The sequence below is a fragment of the Staurois parvus genome, unplaced genomic scaffold (genome assembly GCF_062004578.1).
Source record: "Staurois parvus isolate SC_StPar_1 unplaced genomic scaffold, SC_StPar_1.0 ptg000450l, whole genome shotgun sequence".
Classification (NCBI taxonomy): domain Eukaryota; kingdom Metazoa; phylum Chordata; class Amphibia; order Anura; family Ranidae; genus Staurois; species Staurois parvus.
In genome coordinates, this window is record NW_028318246.1 from 3813537 (window position 1) to 3832151 (window position 18615).

An 18615-nucleotide genomic window follows, 5' to 3' on the forward strand; every position below is an offset into this window, starting at 1 on the left:
CAGCCTGTATTTGACACACACCTCCTGGGGTGTGTCATCTTGCAAGCAGGATCATAGTACTAGAGGGCTGAGTGGTGCTCATATATGGTTATGTGACCACTGCTTAGTCCCGGTGGAAGGCCCGCCACTACCAAAGAGGAGGAAGCTTCCGTGGTGTCACCATATGACAGTAAGACTTCAGTGAAAAGGTAAGCATATGGCGTTTACGAAACAAAAAACTGGTGGTGAGGGTGGGTTTCATTGAAAATGGCAAACACCATTTCTGGCATTCTTGTTTAAAATAACCCATGCTTTTGTTTTAGTCCTTGTCCTTAATATGCTCATGTTGACTTGCCCGTGTGTACTTGGTATTAAAACATAAATAGTGGAAAATAGGACTTACATAAAATACCACCGTTGATCCATCTGAATTCTCCGAAACAGTTTGGCAACTCAGATTTAGGTCTTGACCTTCAGGTTAAAAAGCTTTGTATTGACATGTCCTCACTGAAAGGGTTTCATTGCCAACAGCAGTTCAGAAATATGAATCGAAGTGCAGATATATGTGCCGAGATTCTTGTACTGTGGATGAGTCTGAAGACTACTGTACAGCCAGGAGCCATGTAAGGCTTCGCAGCTTTATCCTAATCTCCTCTGACAGATATGTGTAATTACTGGGAATATTTAAAGCGGATACTCATGTCTGCAAATCAGACTTATTTCTTTCCTTTTTTAATAAAGGAAAATTATCCGGATTTCTAGAAATCATCCTTGAAAAGTCTGCAAGCAATTATTTATCCATTTGCTCTAATTAAATTCCTTTTAAGGGGAAATCTTCCATTTATGTCAGTAAATGTTAACTACCCTGCATGGCGTGAAGGGTAGTAGAACACAACACATACTTGCCCTTTTGTATTCACTGCTATTTTCCACATGCATTAAACAGATGTTCTTTTCTATCCAGATAACATATAAGGGGCACTGGGGCTTGTATTTAGTTGGTTTGGATGTATGATTCTACACCTTTCACATCAGCAGAATTACCCTTATTTTTCAAATTACAGTGTCAGGGTCATAATTAAAACTGAACTCCATGCTCATATTAAAAGAAATATACACTCACCGGCCACTTTATTAGGTTCACCTGTTCAATTGCTGGTAACACAGATTGCTAATCAGCCAATCACATGGCAGCAATTCAATGTATTTAGGCTTCTAGACGTGGTGAAGACGACTTGCTGAAGTTCGATCCAAGCATCAGGGGAAGAAAGTGGATTTAAGTGACTTTGAATGTGGCATGGTTGTTGGTGCCAGACAGACTGGTCTGAGTAGTTCAAATACTGCTGATCTACTGGGATTATCACGCATAACCATCTCTAGGGTTTACAGAGAATGGACCGAAAAAGAGAAAATATCCAGTGAGTGGCAGTTGTGTGTACAATAAGGCCTTATTGATGTCAGAGGAGAATGGGCAAACTGGTTTGAAATGATAGAAAGGCAACAGGTCTTCCAATACCTATTGCTCTCTAGCTCCCTTGTCACCTCCTCCCATGCTCGCCTCCAGGACTTCTCCAGAGCCGCTCCCATCCTCCTGGTCCTCTCTTCCCCCAATGTGTCCGACTGTCTCCATCTGTCCACTTTTAGACAATCCCTGAAAACTTATCTCTTCAGAGAGACCTATTCTGCACCAACTAACTACATGTATTTTGTCCATCAGCCCATCCCCCACAGTTATTACCTTTTTTGTATCACTCAACCCTGTAAGCTCTAATGAGCAGGGCAGTCTGACTCCTGTATTAATTTTGTATTGTAATTGTACTGTCTGCTCTTATGTTGTAAAGTGCTGCATAAACTATTAGTGCTATATAAACCCTGTATTATAACAATAATAACAGTAACTCAAATAACCACTTGTTACAACCAAGATATGCAGAATACTATCTCTGACCGCACAACATGTTGAACCTTAAAGCAGATGAGCTACAGCAGCAGAAGACCACACCAGGTGCCAGTGTACCCATCTTCTGATGTCTACTTCCAGCAGAATAATGCACCATATCATTATTATTATTATTATACAGTATTTATAAAGCGCCGATAGTTCGCTCAGCGCTGTACATTACAAAGGGGGACAGAACATGTGACAGAACAATACCAATACAATGCAAAACATGAGGGGATCGAGGGCCCTGCTCTTTCGAGCTTACAAAGCTCAAATCATCTCAAACTGTTTTTTTGAACATGACCATGAGTTAACTGTACTCCAATGGCCTCCACAATCACCAGATCGCAATGCAATAGAGCACCATTAGGATGTGGTGGAATGGGAGATTCGCATCATGAATGTGCAGCTGACAAATCTGCAGAAACTGTGTGACTCTATAACGTCAATATTGTCCGAAATGTCTGAGGAATGTTTCCAATGCCTTGTTGAATCTATGCCACAAAGAATTAAGGCAGTTTAGAAGGCAAAAGTGGGTCCTACCCACTACTAGCAAGGTGTACCCAATAAAGTGGCCTGTGTGTGTGTGTATATATAGATATAGTGTTTTGCTTGTGTTGTTTTTATTTATCTTTCTTTATTATGGTAATTAATCTAAAGATAATTTAAAGTGTAATTCTAAATTTTTGCCAGGGCTTAATATGTGTAAGAACTTAAACTTTTATATTATGCATTTTCCTAATTGCTGATTGTCTGTCCAGTCTAGAAACAACAGTGTATACTTGACATTCAGGAATCTTCTGAGCTTTACCAACAATTGTGTGCCTGTACAGCCTAATGTGGCTACTCACAGGCACTTCCTTAACTAGTAGCCGACCGCAGATAGCCGAATGACGGCTGCACTGCGGCCGGCCAGTTCTGAGTGGACGTCATATGACGTCCCCCCAGAACGCGCTCTGGGGCGCGCACCCGGCGATCTCCGTGATCGCTGTGTCCTACGGACACAGCTGATCACGTGATGTGGTAAAAGGCCAATCACAGCGGCCTTTTACCACGTGATCAGCGGTGTCCAATGACACGCTGATCAGAGGGAAATGCAAGTGCCGGTTCTCGGCTGCACTTTCCTCACGCTGTCAGATCGTGAGGAAAGTACTGCCGAGAACCGGCAGTTGCCAGAGCGAGGATCGGCACCGATCATCAGGGCACTGATGATCAGGGCACTGATGATCGGTGCCCAGCAGTGCCACCCGCAAGTTCCGCCCACCTGTGCTCAGCAGTGTGCCCAGCAGATCACCCACCTGTGCCCAGCAGTGCATCCACCTGTGCCACTCTGCAGTGTCACACACCTGTGCCCAGAAGTGCCACCTACCTGTGCCCAGCAGTGCCACCCACCAGTGCCCACCAGTGCCACCCACCAGTGCAGCCCAGCAGTGCTGCCAGTCAGTGCCACCAGTCAGTGCCCAGCGGTTGTGCCAGTCAGTGCCGCCAGTCAGTGCCCAGCAGTGATGCCAGTCAGTGCCGTCTATCAGTACCCATCATCAGTGTCACCTATCAGTGCCTATCAGCCGCCTATCAGTGCTGCATATTAGTGCCGCCTATCCGTGCCACCTCATTAGTACTGCCTATCAGTGCCCATCAGTGCCACCTATCAGTGCCCATCAGTGCTGCCTCATCAATGCACATCAGTGAAGGAGAAAAATTACCTGTTTGAAAAATTTTATAATAGAAAGGAAGAAACTTTTTTTTTTTTCAAATTTTTTGCACCTTTTTTATTTATAGCGCAAAAAGTAAAGCGCCCCGTGGCGATTAAATACCACCAAAAGAAAGCTCTATTTGTGAGAAAAAATGGTCAAAATTTCATATGGGTACAATGTTGCATGACCGCGCAATTGTCAAAGTGCGGCAGCGCTGAAAGCTGAAAATTGGCCTGGTAAATAAGGGGGTATAAGTGCCTGGTAGGCAAGTGGTTAACCACTTCTTGACCGTGCTATAGCCGAATGACGGCTACAGCGCAGTTGTCCAGTTCTGGGAGGGCATCATATGACGTTCTCCCAGAATGTGCCCCAAGCGGCTTGTACCCAGTGCTCTCTGTGATCGCTTTATCTTTTGAACACAGCTGATCACATGACACGGTAAAGGGACAATCACAGCTGCCTTTTACCACTTGATTAGCTGTGTCCAATCACAGCTGATTACCATATAAATACACCTGCCAGTTATCAGCAGTACTTTCCTCATGCTGTTACAGCATGAGTAAAGTAGTGCCGATAACCGGCAACTGTGAAAGGATTCATCTACACTAACAATTAAGGTACTGATTAACAGTGCTGCCCATCAGTGCCGCCTCCTCAACCTACATTAGTGAAGGTGAAAAATTACTTGTTTGCAAAATTTTATAATAGAATCAAAGCTTTTTTTTCCCCAGCCTTTTTTCAATTATATCACAAAAAATAAAAACCCCAGTGGTACTTAAATGCCACCAAAAGAAAGCTCTATTTGTCTGAACAAAAAAAAAAATAAAATTCATATGGATCATGTGTGGCGTCATGCCAGGCCAATTTTCAGCTTTCAGTGCTGTCGCACTTTGAATGACAATAGCGTGGTCATCACACTATTGCCATTCAAAGTGCGACAGTACTGAAAGCTGAAAATTGGCCTGGACAGGAAGGGTGTAAAAGTGACCTGGTAGGCAAGTTGTTAAACAGGCTGTTCTGATTAGCCCGGCCCTGGCCGCACCTCTGTCCCACCTAGCTCCACCCTCATCCACCCTGGCCATCAACAGGAATGTGTTGCAGCTCCTCATTCACATCCCTGTTATTCTAAGACATAGGCTGGAGGGGCGTGACAGAGCCTGTGACTGACAAATCCGCCCCCAGAATATTATTGCCAAAACAAAAGACTTGATCCAAAAAAAATATATTTCTCTTACATTCATTGATGGACACAGCCTCTTCTTTATCCATGACCAAACAGTGTTTTAAAGCCCCACCTACAGGAGTAGGACACTTGGCAGAAAAAGCGTTGGCACTATGGTATATAGCTTTTTTTCATTTTTTTTTTTTTCCTGGGATCTTTTTTTGTGAAGATCTTCTATCAACAGTCGAGCTGGGAGACAGGCTGGGTGATCTAGATCCAGTGGTCACCCCTGTCTGACCAGCAGTCGTGTGCAGCGTTCGCTCTGCGCTCGGTCGGCTGCGATGATGGCCCACGGACCGGTTTGGCCAGTGAGTTAAATGCCTATAGTCCATGTCAGTGTTACCCCTGGCTGACAGCCCCCTCACTTCTGTCATGGGATCCTTGCTCGCACTCTTCACTGGACTGGTAAGTAGAAATGCCCCCTCCCTTCCAGCTTGGGACACAGGTACTCGCAGACCCTGGGCTATCCTTTGAGGTACCCTGGCATTTTTGGATGATGCCACTTCCATCTGACCCCCCCTTCAGTTGGCCCAGGAGGAATACCCAGTGGTGGGGTGCGGAGCCCGTTCCAGTGCTCCGGGTGTGTGCATCCCAGCCACAAGCTGAGAAAGTGTGGGTTACTGTTTGGTGGGGCATGTGGCTGCTCTTGCAAGAGCAGAGCTGTGTGTGACAACCCAGGGCTCTCCCAGAGGCCAGGCTGCCCGAAAATTTAGGGGAGAAAAGGAGAGAAGTGCCTCTAAGTGCAATAAGTCTTTTTATTCAAGTCTAAATGTAGAAACACTCACATGTGTGAAGTAATCATAAGCTTAAAAACCGTGGTTAACAATAGTTAAACGGCAGGCTTGAAAAAGGAGCGCACTTCCGCCTTCCACGGCCAGTGCATGCTCCGAAACGCGTCGCAGTGCACCCTGGGATCTGACGTCATCACGGCCACGCCGCCGCTACATTCCAGCGTGCGTTCCATCCGGCTCTGAGGGAGGACGTGCACGCCGGCCGGCCTCACCGCTGTTCCCCTCCAGTCACCACGCTGTTCCAGCCGAGAGCTGACCTCCCCACATCACAGTAAGATGATGGCTCTTCACCCGGGTTACCACCCCACCGTAAACTATTGTTAACCACAGTTTTTAAGCTTATGATTACTTCACACATGTGAGTGTTTCTGCATTTGGACTTGAATAAAAAGACTTATTGCACTTAGAGGCGCTTCTCTCCTTTTCTCATCTACAGAAGTTGCTACAGCTTATTTGGAAGCCTTGCCCTCAGTGCCACATGGAATCCTACGCTCTTCATACAATAGCCACTAATACCACCATCACCCCATACTACCATTTCCCAGGACTTTGCAGTGTTTACGCTGTTACAACCCTTCCCCTTTTTTTGCCCGAAAATTTAGGCTTGGGCTTTGCAGCCAACTTGGCTGGTTATGCCACTTGCCATTTTGGTTGTGGGCATTCCTTGCCCTGGTTTAGTGGGAGTCTGGCTTCGCCCCTGGTGGGGAGGGGCTCAGAGGGATGACTGTGGGTGGTCTAGGGTGCTGCCCTGTTGCCTTGGGCACTCTTCCTCTAATTTCTGCATCAAAAAACTCCCCATGCATCTTATTAAATACCTTGGAATGTCTGCTTTCCAAAAAGAGGTCATTTGGGGAGGTATTTGTACTGTCCTGGCTTGTTCGTGTCTCAAGTACATCAGGTCTGATCAGGTGTGATCAATTTTCAAAGATTGGTACCATAGCTTTTAGACTCTATAACTTTCACACAGACCAAATAGTACACACCGATTGGGATTATGTTTACCAAAGCAATGTAGCAGTATATATTTTGGCCTAAATTTATGAAGAAAAATTACTTATTTGCCAAATTTTATAACAGAAACGAAGAAAAATGCATTTTCTTTCAAACTTTTCAGTCTTTTTTTTAATTTTATAGTGCAAAACATAAAAAACCCAGTACTAATTAAATACCACCAAAAGAAAGCTCTATTTGTGAGAAAAGGACAAAAATGTAATTTTGGTACAGGGTTGCATGACTAAGTAATTATCATTCAAAAGTGTGAGAACGCTGAAAGCTGAAAATTGGTCTGGGCAGGAAGGAGGTAAAAGTGCCCTGTACTGAGGTGGCTAAAAAGTTTTTTTAAATGTGTATTTTGGCACTTTTCTAAACACACATTTTGGCACGGGTTATTTTAACATAAATTTTGGTGTGGTTTGTAACGCACATTTTGGAGCTTCTTTTAGCACATATTTTGGCAAAATGCACATCTGCTAGCCACTTTTGGTGTGCCATTTCCAGTTAATGGCACCAAAAGCATTACATGCATTTTGCATTCATTTCCGGAATACACACAAAAGCACAGGTAAAATGTAATACATGTTAAAAAAGCACCAAGATGCACATAAAAACTATTTTTAAAAAACATGCCAAAATGTGTGTTGAGGAAAGCGGCAAAATTCGCATTAAAAAAACTGCCCCAAAATGCACATAAAAAAAGGCCCAAAAAAACAAATTGAACCTTTTTGGGCTTTAAACGTTGTGCGTTTTTCAATGCGCAATTTGGCATATTGATAGTGTATTTGTCAAATGACCATGTGTGGCAAAATGCATGTCTGCTAACCACATTTGGGGTGCCATTAACAATGAATAGCACCCAAAAGCACACTGTGTAATTTGACACGATTTTAGAGTAGTTTGGAATCGCAGGCAGTATTGTGAGATTCTGCACACAATTCTGCATTGCCAAGATGGAATGGGTCCTAAAAGACAATACAATATAGCTAAAACACACACAAACACTTGTGAAAGTAGGGATCTTCTCAGGAGCTTAGTGAATCCAAATCATTGGACTGCTTCTACAAACATTTGTGAAAGAATGCGACGCTCTTAGGAGCTCAGTGAATTCAAGCGTGGTACTGTGATAGGTTGCCACCTGTGCAATAAGTCCCATCAGTAAAATTCCCACTAAATATTTCACAGTCAACTGTTAGTGCTATAACAAAGTGGAAGCAACTGGGAACAACCGCAATTCAGCCACGAAGTGGTAGGCCACGTAAAATGACAGAGTGCACAGTGCTCAGAAGTCGTCAACTGTCTGCAGAGTCAATAGCTAAAGACCTCCAAACTTGGTGATATAAGGTCTCCAAGCAGTTGTTGCGATAAATCTGAATGGCACACAAAGTGCAATGCAAATCATTGGATGCAGTGGTGTAAAGCACTCCGCCATTGGCCTCTAGAACAGTTAAGATGTGTTCTTTGGAGTGAGGAATCGCGCTTCTCTGTCTGCCAATCCAATGGACATGTCTGAGTTTGACAGTTACTAGGAGAACAGTACTTGCCTGACTGCATTGGGCCAAGTGTAAAGTTTGGTGGAGGGTTGTTTTTCAGGGTTTCGGCTTTGCCCCTTAGTTCCAGTGAAGGGAACTCTTACGGCGTCAGCATACAGTTTCATACTTCCAACTTTGTGGGAACAGTTTGGGGATGGCACCTTCCTGTTCCAACATGACTGCGCACCAATGCACAAAGCAAGGTCCATAAAGACATGGATGAGCGAGTTTGGATTGGAGGAACTTGAGTGGCCCGCACAGAGTCCTGACCTCAACCCGATAGAACACATTTGGGATGAATTAGAGCGGAGACTGCAAGCCAGACCTTCTCGTCCGCAATCCGTGTCTGACCTCACAAATGTGCTTCTGGAAGAATGGTGAAAAATTCCCATAGACACACTCCTAAACCTTATGGATAGCCGTCCAAGAAGAGTTGAAGTTGTAATAGCTGCCAAGGGTGGGCCAATTCAATATTTAACCCTACGGACGAAGACTGGGATGCCATTAAAGTCATCATTTGCATCGGCATGGGAACCAGGAATTAATTGAGGAAATGTAAAAAAAAAAGTTTGAAACAAGTAAATATGATATGCTTTCCTATCTGTTTACTAATGCTAGCAGCATAAGGATTAGAAATTTTCAATGTTGACTGAGAGAGTGAAGTTCTGCTTTAAGGAAAAGTTGTACTGAAAGAATATGGAGGTGTCTCTAGCTGGAAATCTATTGAAAATGCAGGTTTCTTGGCTGTCTAACCAAACCATTACCATCGATACTCCGTTACTGACCCAGAACAAGTATGCAGATCCTGAGTTATGGCTTCACTAGCTGCATAAATCCTGGTCAATAAAGTATTAGGACCAGTGACAGGTGGCTAGCATTTTCAGGAGGTCAGAAGAGGTTGCCTACATTCTTTTGCCAGGTTTCCTCCAAAAAGAAAAATAACTTATCTTTTAGTAGAACAACAAACAAACACCAAATGAAAACATTTTAGTTGAGTGTAGGTTTGACAATCTGCGTGACATTTGAGTTGATGGATTCACTAAATAGTGATTGTTTAAATACCCCTGGAGAGCTCAAAATTAGTCACGTTTTTTTTTGCCGGAAAGCAGGAAGTCACACGCCGATGATATCAGACCATATCCAACTTTATTAAATCCAAACTAAGTTCAGTAGCCCCATCTACGATCGCTCTTCTGTCGTTTCACTCAATACGAGCTTGATCACAAGAGGAAGCGTCCTAGTCGGGGCTGCTGTGTACTTTTCTTTGATTTATTAAAGTCGAATGTGATCTGACAACATTATTACTGGCATAGTAAGTCTTGGAAGGCCAAAATGTTCCCCACGGCAGAATGCAAAAAGGTCTCTTATGTTGGCACCAATCTCTGTGTAGGTTTTATCCTTTTCCCCTTGTTTTTGTGCGGATATGTTTTCAATAAGAAGCTTCACCTTTTTAGTAAAAAATAATAAATGCACATTTTTTTTTTTGCAGGTAACAAATGTGCATTTATTATTTTTGTTTGCAGACGCCTGTAAAGCATTGCACCATTGATGCCATTCAGGGCTCCTGCAGATTGCTTAGTATATCTGTTTGCCTGTACAGGTTGTACGAACAAGCAGATATACGGATAGGAAGAATAAATGAACTACCACTGTGCTCCACAGTGACCTGGTAGTTCATTGAGGACTACAAGCCAACTAGACTGTTGGAACTTGTAGTCTGTCATTCACAGAGGACTTTGAATGAGTGGTGCGGCCGGGTGGGAGTAGCCACACACAGCTGAGGGTTTTTTTGTTGTTTTTTTTATTTGACAGCTAGCGGAGGTAAGAAGATCCCCCACCATCTGTCAAAGCGGGGGCTGGTCTGATTGTAACATGTTACACCCTGAATAAGGTGTGCCTCCCTTTCCTATCCAAAATGGAGCAATCCTGTCACTGTTCTGCCACGCAAGACGCCAACAAGTCTGGTGAACTTGTTGCGGCAGCTTTGGCAGTGTAGTGCAGCTTTAAGTTTTGGGGCAAACAAATGTTGATGTTAAAATTCTAGGATGGACTATGCGAGCTGCACGTTTGCAGAGACTTATATGCTGCTCATTTGTCCACCAAAGTGCCCATATGAGCTCCCTAATTCCTCAGATTCAGTCAGTACCGTAGATGTTCAAACATGCTGTAGATCTGGCAACTGCAGTTAGAATGGAGAAGGTCTTGGCTAGTGTGGGCAGTTTTAAAGAAGACAGATGATTCATAAGAACATACTGAATCATCTGTCTATCTTTGAATAAACAGGTACCTGCTGCTGCATTTGCCCAGTGAGTAGAAGCTTTAGGCTGTTACGGTTTCCTTCACATTGCAAAAACTGACTGGTTCACTTAGGCTACGTCCACACTAGCATTGTGTGCAGGCGGCAGAGAGGCGTTTGGGAAGCGTTTTCACTGCTTCCCATACGCCTCTGCCAATTATGCACATTACAGCACATGGTGCTGTTCTAACGGGAGCGTTTGCGTCGCGGCAAAACGGACGCCTCTGGTCGAGTCAGGAGGCGTTGAAGCCTCCTATTCTAGTCTATGGTGCGCTCCGCAAACGCCCGGCCGGTGTTTGCAGTGCGGTTGCGACGCGGTTGCGGGGCGTTTGCAGAGCGGTAACACCATTCAAACTGCATTATAGGCATTTGTGGGGCATTTTTAACGCTCAGCAAATGCCTAGCAACTTCCGCTAAACTGCGCATGCGGCGTTTGCGGAGCGTTAAAAACGCTCCGCAAACGCCGGGCCAACGCTATAGGGGCGTTTGGCAAGCGTTGGTAAAACAGCCATGTGTGAACGAGCCCTTAGAGATATTCCAACCAGTTGGAGAATCACGACCATTTACAGTTGTGCTCAAAAGTTTTTATATATGTTTTAGAGAATTGAGAATATATATGTTCCTTTTTTTTTTTTTTTTTTTTTTTAAACAAAACATGGGTGAACAGGCAAAACACAGTTCTTTTTATTTCTTAATGGGATTCATATTCAAATGTAGGTCATAACAGAATGGCACAATCCTAAAACAAAACATGACAACAAGTAAACAAATGTTCAAAAGTCTGCATACCTCTAGTTCTTACAACTGTGTATTACCCCTTTAGCATTGATGACAGTGTGCAATCTTTTGTAGTAGTTGTCTGAGGCCCTGAATTCTTGCAGGTGGTATAGCTGCCCATTTTTTTTTTTTTTTTGGCAAAGTGCCTCCAGGTCATGCAAAGTCTTTGGTCGTCTTGTATGAACCTCACATTTGAGCTTTCCCCAGAGTGACTTGATATTAAGATAAGGAAACTATGATGGCCACTTTTTTCTCTTGTAACCACTGGAGGGTCGATTTTTCTTTGTGCTTAGGGTCATTGTCGTGCTGGAAAGTCCAAGAGCGTCCCATGTGCAGCTTTCGTGCAGGAGAATGCAAATTCACTGCTAACATGTTGTGATAACATACTGCAATCATCTTGCTTCAGTTTTCACAATTCCCCATACCCTTAGAGCTCACACACCCCCAAAACATCAGTGAGCCACTACCATGTTTCACAGTGGGGTTGGTATTCTTGTTACAGTAGGTCTTGTTGACCCCTCTCCAAACATAACACTTATGGTTGTGACCATAAAGCTCTATTTTGGTCTCGTCACTCCAGATTACAGTGTGCCAAAAGCTGCGAGGCCTGTCAAGGTTTTGTTGGGGCATATTGTGACCGGTCTTTGTTTGTGGCATTGGTGCAGTAAAGGCTTGTTTCCAGAAACTCGACCATGCAGCTTATTTCAAATTCGTCGTATTGTGCTCCTTGAAACAACCACACCGTGGCCTGTATTTCTCCTGAGGTTACCTGTGGGTTTTCCTTTGTATCCTGAACAATTCTTCTGGCAGTTGTGGTTGCAATCTTTTTTGGTCTACCTGACCTTGGCTTGGTATCAAGAGATCCCCGAATGTTTCACTTTTTAATAAGTGATTGAACAGTACTTACTGGTATATATCAGGCTTTGGATATCTTTTTATTTCGTTTTCAATTACCTAGCCTGCTAAGTGCATTTATGTGAGAGCTAATAAACTCATTGACTATTTATGCACAGACACTAATTGAAATTTAAAAAGCTACAGATGTGGGAAATTAACCTTAAATTGCCATTTTAAGGTCACCTTGTGTGTCTGTACCAAGGCCAAACATTCCAGGGTATGTAAACTTTTGATCAGGGCCATTTGGGTGATTTCTGTTGTAATTTAAAAAGGAGTTAAATAACTATGTGATAATAAATGGCTTTATATGATCATTATCCTTAACCACTTGCCCTCCAGAGGATTTACCCCCCTTCCTGACCAGGCCATTTTTTGCATTACAGCACTGCGTCACCTTAACTGACAATTGCGCAGTCATGCAACGCTGCACTCAAGTGAAATGTACGTCGTTTTTTCCCATGAATAGAACTTTCTTTCGGTGGTATTTGATCGCCTGTGCTGTTTTTTTTTTATTTTTTGCACTATTAAAAAAAAAAAAAAAAAACTGACATTTTTGAGAAACTGTATTATTGACTAGCTTTTAAACATGTCCAGTAAAACAATTTAAAAAATCAAATTTCATCATAAATTTAGGGCTCATGTACACTGCAGCTGATAAATTCACGTTTAAGAGCATTTCAAAGTATTTTTTCAGCAGCCCCTGAACTTACTCTAATGTTTTCCTATGTGTCCATGTACACATCGTCGTTTACAGGCAGTTGAGTTTAGTCGTTTTTTTTAAATGCATAAAACTTGCGTTCAGCAGTAGATTTTATCAGCATTTCAAATGCAAAACGCTTGTAAACGTGGCTAACCACATTTATAGGTGAAAAATGCATGCAAAGTGTTTTCCCTGTACTCAAATTGACCTGGTACACCATACTTTGAGGTTTTGCATGAAACAAAAATATATTAGCCACTGCTGCAATAAGCTCTGCACAGAAATGAGCTGAAATACATCCAAACACCACAAAAAAAAAAAAGACAGCTAATCTCAACAAATACTGCTCTCTCTGCTTCTGCTCTCTCTATTTCTCTTAAAATTTCTGAAATGGTTAATTCTGTACTGTTTTTCAGTGCTTTGTGGGCATTTTGGAAGGGCTCCTGAGGTTATCTTAAAAAAACGCTTCTAAACGCAAATGCTCATAAAAGCTTATAAATGCGGTTTGCAAACGCAGCTAAACAGACATTTTTTAACCTACGTTTTCCAGCATTCAGTTTCCATCGTTCAAAAGTGTCTCGTGTACATGGAGCCTTAGGCCAAAATGTATTCTGCTACATGTCTTTGCTAAAAAAAAAAAAAAAAAAAAAAATCCCAAAACGTGTAAATGAATTGGTGACACCAATAAAAAGCACTGACACTGTACTAAAGGCACAGGGCAGGAAGGGGTTAACGTGGGGCGACCAAAGGGTTAACTGTGTGTTGCGTTGGTGTTTTCAACTGTAAACACATTGCCTTGTATGGTTCTGCTATGCAGAGCCATGTAAAGCTGTGTGCAGGAGCTGACAGGGGAGAGAACTGTATTGTTTCTATACATCTCCCTCCGTTGTTAAAGCTCGGCAGTCACCGGCCGGAACCCAGTGATTGACAGCCGAGGCAGCGAATAGCGGCATGTGTAGGCCGCGCTCCTTATCCGGAAATGCATACTCAGGTGTGTGTATATATGTGTGTGTATGTGTGTATATGTATATATATATATATATATATGTATGTATGTGTATATATATATATATATATATATATAAAATATAATTTTGCGCACCCCTGCCGCCCTGTAGAAATGTATCTGCTATAGGGCGGCAGGAAAGCGGTTAATACCGTATTTGCCGGCGTATAAGACGACTTTTTGACCCTTGAAAATCTTCTCAAAAGTCGGGGGTCGTCTTATACGCCGGTACACATGTTAGGGGGGCTGCGGCATTAAGTACAGGGGTTTGCAGGGGCTGATGTCTCTTACCTGGATCCAGTCCCACGACGATCCGGTCCAGGAAGCGCGGCGTCTCCTTCAGTTCGGCCACTGGATGTTCGTGCTCCGCCTCCTCACCGGTGATTGGCCGCCAGAACTGTAGCTCAGGAAAGGCACACAGGCGGCCAATCACCGGCGAGGGGGCGGAGCCGAGCGGCCCCGCGAAAATTGAGTGCCGGAGCAGCAGGTAAGTGTTCTGTGTAGAGGTGCTGCTGCAACCACATATGCTGGCTGCAGCAGCACCATACGAGAACAGGGTCAGCAAGTCTCAGTGGGAGGAATAGTGCCCCATCATTGGTGTCACTGATACCAATGATGGGGCACTATTCCTCCCACTGATACCAACGATGGGGCACTATTCCTCCCACTGACATCAACGATGGGGCACTATTCCTCCCACTGACACCAACGATGGGGCACTATTCCTCCCCCCCACTGACACCAACGATGGGACACTATTCCCCCCCCCACTGACACCAATGATGGGGCACTATTCCACCCCTCACTGACACCAATGATGGGACACCATTCCTCCCACTGACACCAATGATGGGGCACTATTCCTCCCACTGACACCAATGATGGGGCACTATTCCTCCCACTGACACCAATGATGGGGCACTATTCCTCCCACTGACACCAATGATGGGGCACTATTCCTCCCACTGACACCAATGATGGGGCACTATTCCTCCCACTGACACCAATGATGGGGCACTATTCCTCCCACTGACACCAATGATGGGGCACTATTCCTCCCACTGACACCAATGATGGGGCACTATTCCTCCCACTGATACCAATGATGGAGCACTATTCCTCCACTGATACTAATGATAGGGCACTATTCCTGCCACTAATGCCAATGATGGGGCACTATTCCTCCCACTGACATCAATGATGGGGCACTATTCCTCCCACTGATACCAATGACGGGGCACTATTCCTTCCACTGATACCAATGACGGGGCACTATTCCTCCCACTGACACCAATGATGGGGCACTATTCCTCCCACTGACATCAATGATGGGGCACTATTCCTCCCACTGGTGTGCATTGGAAGAGGGGTAGTCTTATACGGCGAGTATAGCCCAAACACTACATTTTGGCAGGAAAAGTAGGGGGGTCGTCTTATACGCCGGCAAATACGGTAGTTTTTTGGGTATGATCAGTCATATTTTCAATATCAATGCCAACATTCCATGATTTCTGCCAGGGTATCCAAACTTTTGAGCACAACTGTACATCCTAGCTTCTGACAGCACAGTGTGTCTATAAACCGCTTTATCCATGTGTGAGTGTCATATGGTAGGGGAAGGACTGACCGTTTATGAAGCCTGACCTTAAGAATTTGATGTTTTTTTCTGGTCTAGACACAATAATCAGACCCCTGTTCTATCCCTCTTCACCTGATTTTACAACACATTTATTTTTATTCACTGCTTTGTCACTGGCAAGAATGAGGAAATTGTGTTCAATTGTCCATGCCTCCCAGGCCCTTGGTATGCAGATATCTGTCTCCTGATAGTTTGAAAGTATTTTGCCATAAAATCTTTCCTTATATAATTTCCTTTTATTTCTTTTTCTGTGTAGATGTCTGTAATGTAAAGCTCTCTTTGTAATTATACCATATTTTTTGACCCCTCTGTTTTGCAGAAAATGTCCCAAAAGAACTTCAGGAACCTTTCTACACCGATCAGTATGACCAGGAGCATATGAAGCCGCCAGTAGTGAACCTTCTTCTTTCTGCAGACTTGTACTGCCGGGCTGGTAGCCTTATTCTTAAGAGCGACACCGCCAAGCCTCTTCTGGGACATGACGCAGTCATCCAAGCCTTGGCACAGCGTGGACTTTATGTTACTGACCGTGAAAAGCTTGTGACAGAGAGAGACTTGAGAAAGAAGCCTATTCAGATGGTAAGATTCATAGATACTTACTAAAATTGTTTTGATGAGTTTACCACATGTGAATAGAAATGCTTTTGGATGCGTAAACATTTTTATACAAGCACAATCCTACGACAAACTGTGCCAACCATTTGGTCCATCGACACAACGAGGTGAAATGTGAGACTGTTTGTGTCTAGGATATGAATGGAGGAAGGGGAGGTGCACTCTTGACATTTCTGATGCAGTTTTATCACAGGGACAAGAAGGGCTGCTCTTTCATTACTGGAATCACTAGGCACACAACCTTTGGCACCCTAGTTAACATCCTTCTGCTAGGGTTCTTTATTTTACACAATACTATTTCTTGTTTTTCTGTAACTAACCTTTCTTAATGTCTAAATAAGCTCCTATCAGATGCTATTCCTAGAGATCATGGGAAAAAAAAATAGATGTCTAGTAATGACACAAGCAAAATCACGTCATTACCTTTGTTGCCTATAGGTCCATGCTTACTATACCAAATGGGGAACCTGGCCCTGCTTACAAGCAACAAAAAGTGTTATCTGACCGTGACCCATCATCAGTAGATCATCCTAGACCAGTGATGGCGAACCTTTTTGAGCCCGAGTGCCCAAACTGCAACCCAAAACCAACTTATTTCTTTCAAAGTGCCAACACTGCAATGAAACCTGAATATCGAGCTTTTGGTTTAGAAAAAACAACTCGTACAGTAGTGCAAACTAATTAACAGTACAGGGATGACCAGAGACTGCGGACAGTACAGGGATGACCAGAGACTGCGGACAGTACAGGGATGACCAGAGACTGCGGACAGTACAGGGATGACCAGAGACTGCGGACAGTACAGGGATGACCAGAGACTGCAGACACAGTACAGGGATGACCAGAGACTGCGGACAGTACAGGAGATGACCAGAGACTGCGGACAGTACAGGGATGACTAGAGACTGCAGACACAGTACAGGGATGACCAGAGACTGCGGACAGTACAGGAGATGACCAGAGACTGCGGACAGTACAGGGATGACCAGAGACTGCAGACAGTACAGGGATGACCAGAGACTGCGGACAGTACAGGAGATGACTGCTGACCTTTGGGGAGGGAGGGGGAGCGGGTACCTGAATTTGACAGGTACCCGCTCTTACTTCCGCAGAGTTTTTTTTTATCTTACCTGTTCCTTTATCCAGCCGCGCGCTGTCTTCCCGGCTTCTGTAGTGTGGGCGCTCGTCGGACAGCCGGATGCCCAGTGCGCAAGCGCAAGAAGCGCTGCGCTTTGTGATTGGTCCGGCGGCTTCTGGGATCTGTCATGTGTCCCAGGTACCGCCTTACCATTCACAAAGAGCACTGCTTCTTGCGCATGCGCACTTGGGACCCGGCTGTCACGCACACTACAGAAGCCGGGAACACAGCGCGCCGCTGGATAGAGGGACAGGTACGGTCCCACTGCAGAGCTGAGCGGCCGGCCCGGTATTCTGACACGGCAGCGGTGGAAATACCGGACCGGCCGCTCTATATTCGCTCCATAAGACGCACTGACATTTTCCCCCCTTTTTTGGGGGAAAAAAAGTGCGTCTTATGGAGCGAAAAATACGGTATTCTCCTGGCGTGCCCACAGATAAGGCTCGGCGTGCCGGCTGTGGCACGCGTGCCACGGGTTCGCCATCACTGTCCTAGACTGTTATTCAGTATTTATTGGCACCATTGGGTGACCAGTACAAAACCAGATGTATTACAAAGCGAAGATGCTCACCATGGAGTCCTTATTCATAACTAGATGTAAAAGTCTTTCCATGAAAATGAAGGCTTTGCTTTATTTCCAACACCCCCCCCCCCCCCCCCCCCTTCAATAAAGATAGCTTAAAAAAAGCCATTGAAATAAATAACATTTGTAAAAATAAAATAGCTAAGATGAAGAACGCACCTTCTGGGAGGCTTGGGTAATGTCCCTGTGTCACACCACTGCTTTCATAAACACTCAGTTGGGTGACCGATGAATGCACAGCGTGTCCTCTGTTGCTGATGGACTGGCTACATAATGGAGAGTTTGTCATCAGGAAGGCAGTGACTACAATGGATGCTGGACTTTGTTCAGCTGTTATGATGCAGCAACAATACCTAAAGTTTATAAGTCAGATAATTATTTTGAGTTGACAGTTACTGTCATTGTGTCAGTAACAACAAATAGTTTGTTTAATTGCTCTTCTGCAAAGGTTGTCTTGTTTGGAACATATAACATCTTGCCATAAAATAGATGCATAATCATTTCAAGAACTAGAGCGTTATACAGCTGGTGAAGTAAGTATTGAACACGTCACCATTCTTCTAGGTAAATCTATTTCTAAAGGTGCTATTGACATGAATTTTTCACCACATGTCAGTAACAACCCATGTAATCCATACATACAAAGAAACCACAACAAATAAGTTCAGAAATTAAATTATGTGTAATAAAATGTGGAAAAGGTATTGAACACATGAAGAAAGGGAGATGCAAAAAGACATGGAAAGACAAGCCACCAGCTGAAATCTATCAGTAATTAGAAAACAATCCTGCCCCTTGTCAGTGCAAATTA

At 44.0% G+C, this 18615-nt stretch overlaps 1 protein-coding gene across 2 annotated transcripts in view; it reads left to right on the forward strand.

The window, feature by feature from the left end:
* The window catches only part of CAMSAP2 (calmodulin regulated spectrin associated protein family member 2), a 169832-nt gene that overhangs the window by 40379 nt on the left and 110838 nt on the right, over window positions 1-18615 (forward strand). For both annotated transcript variants that reach the window (XM_089688690.1, XM_089688691.1), the window contains exon 2: window positions 15788-16047. In XM_089688690.1, the coding sequence (XP_089544816.1) occupies window positions 15788-16047 (260 nt within the window). The remainder of the gene's footprint in view (window positions 1-15787; window positions 16048-18615) is intronic.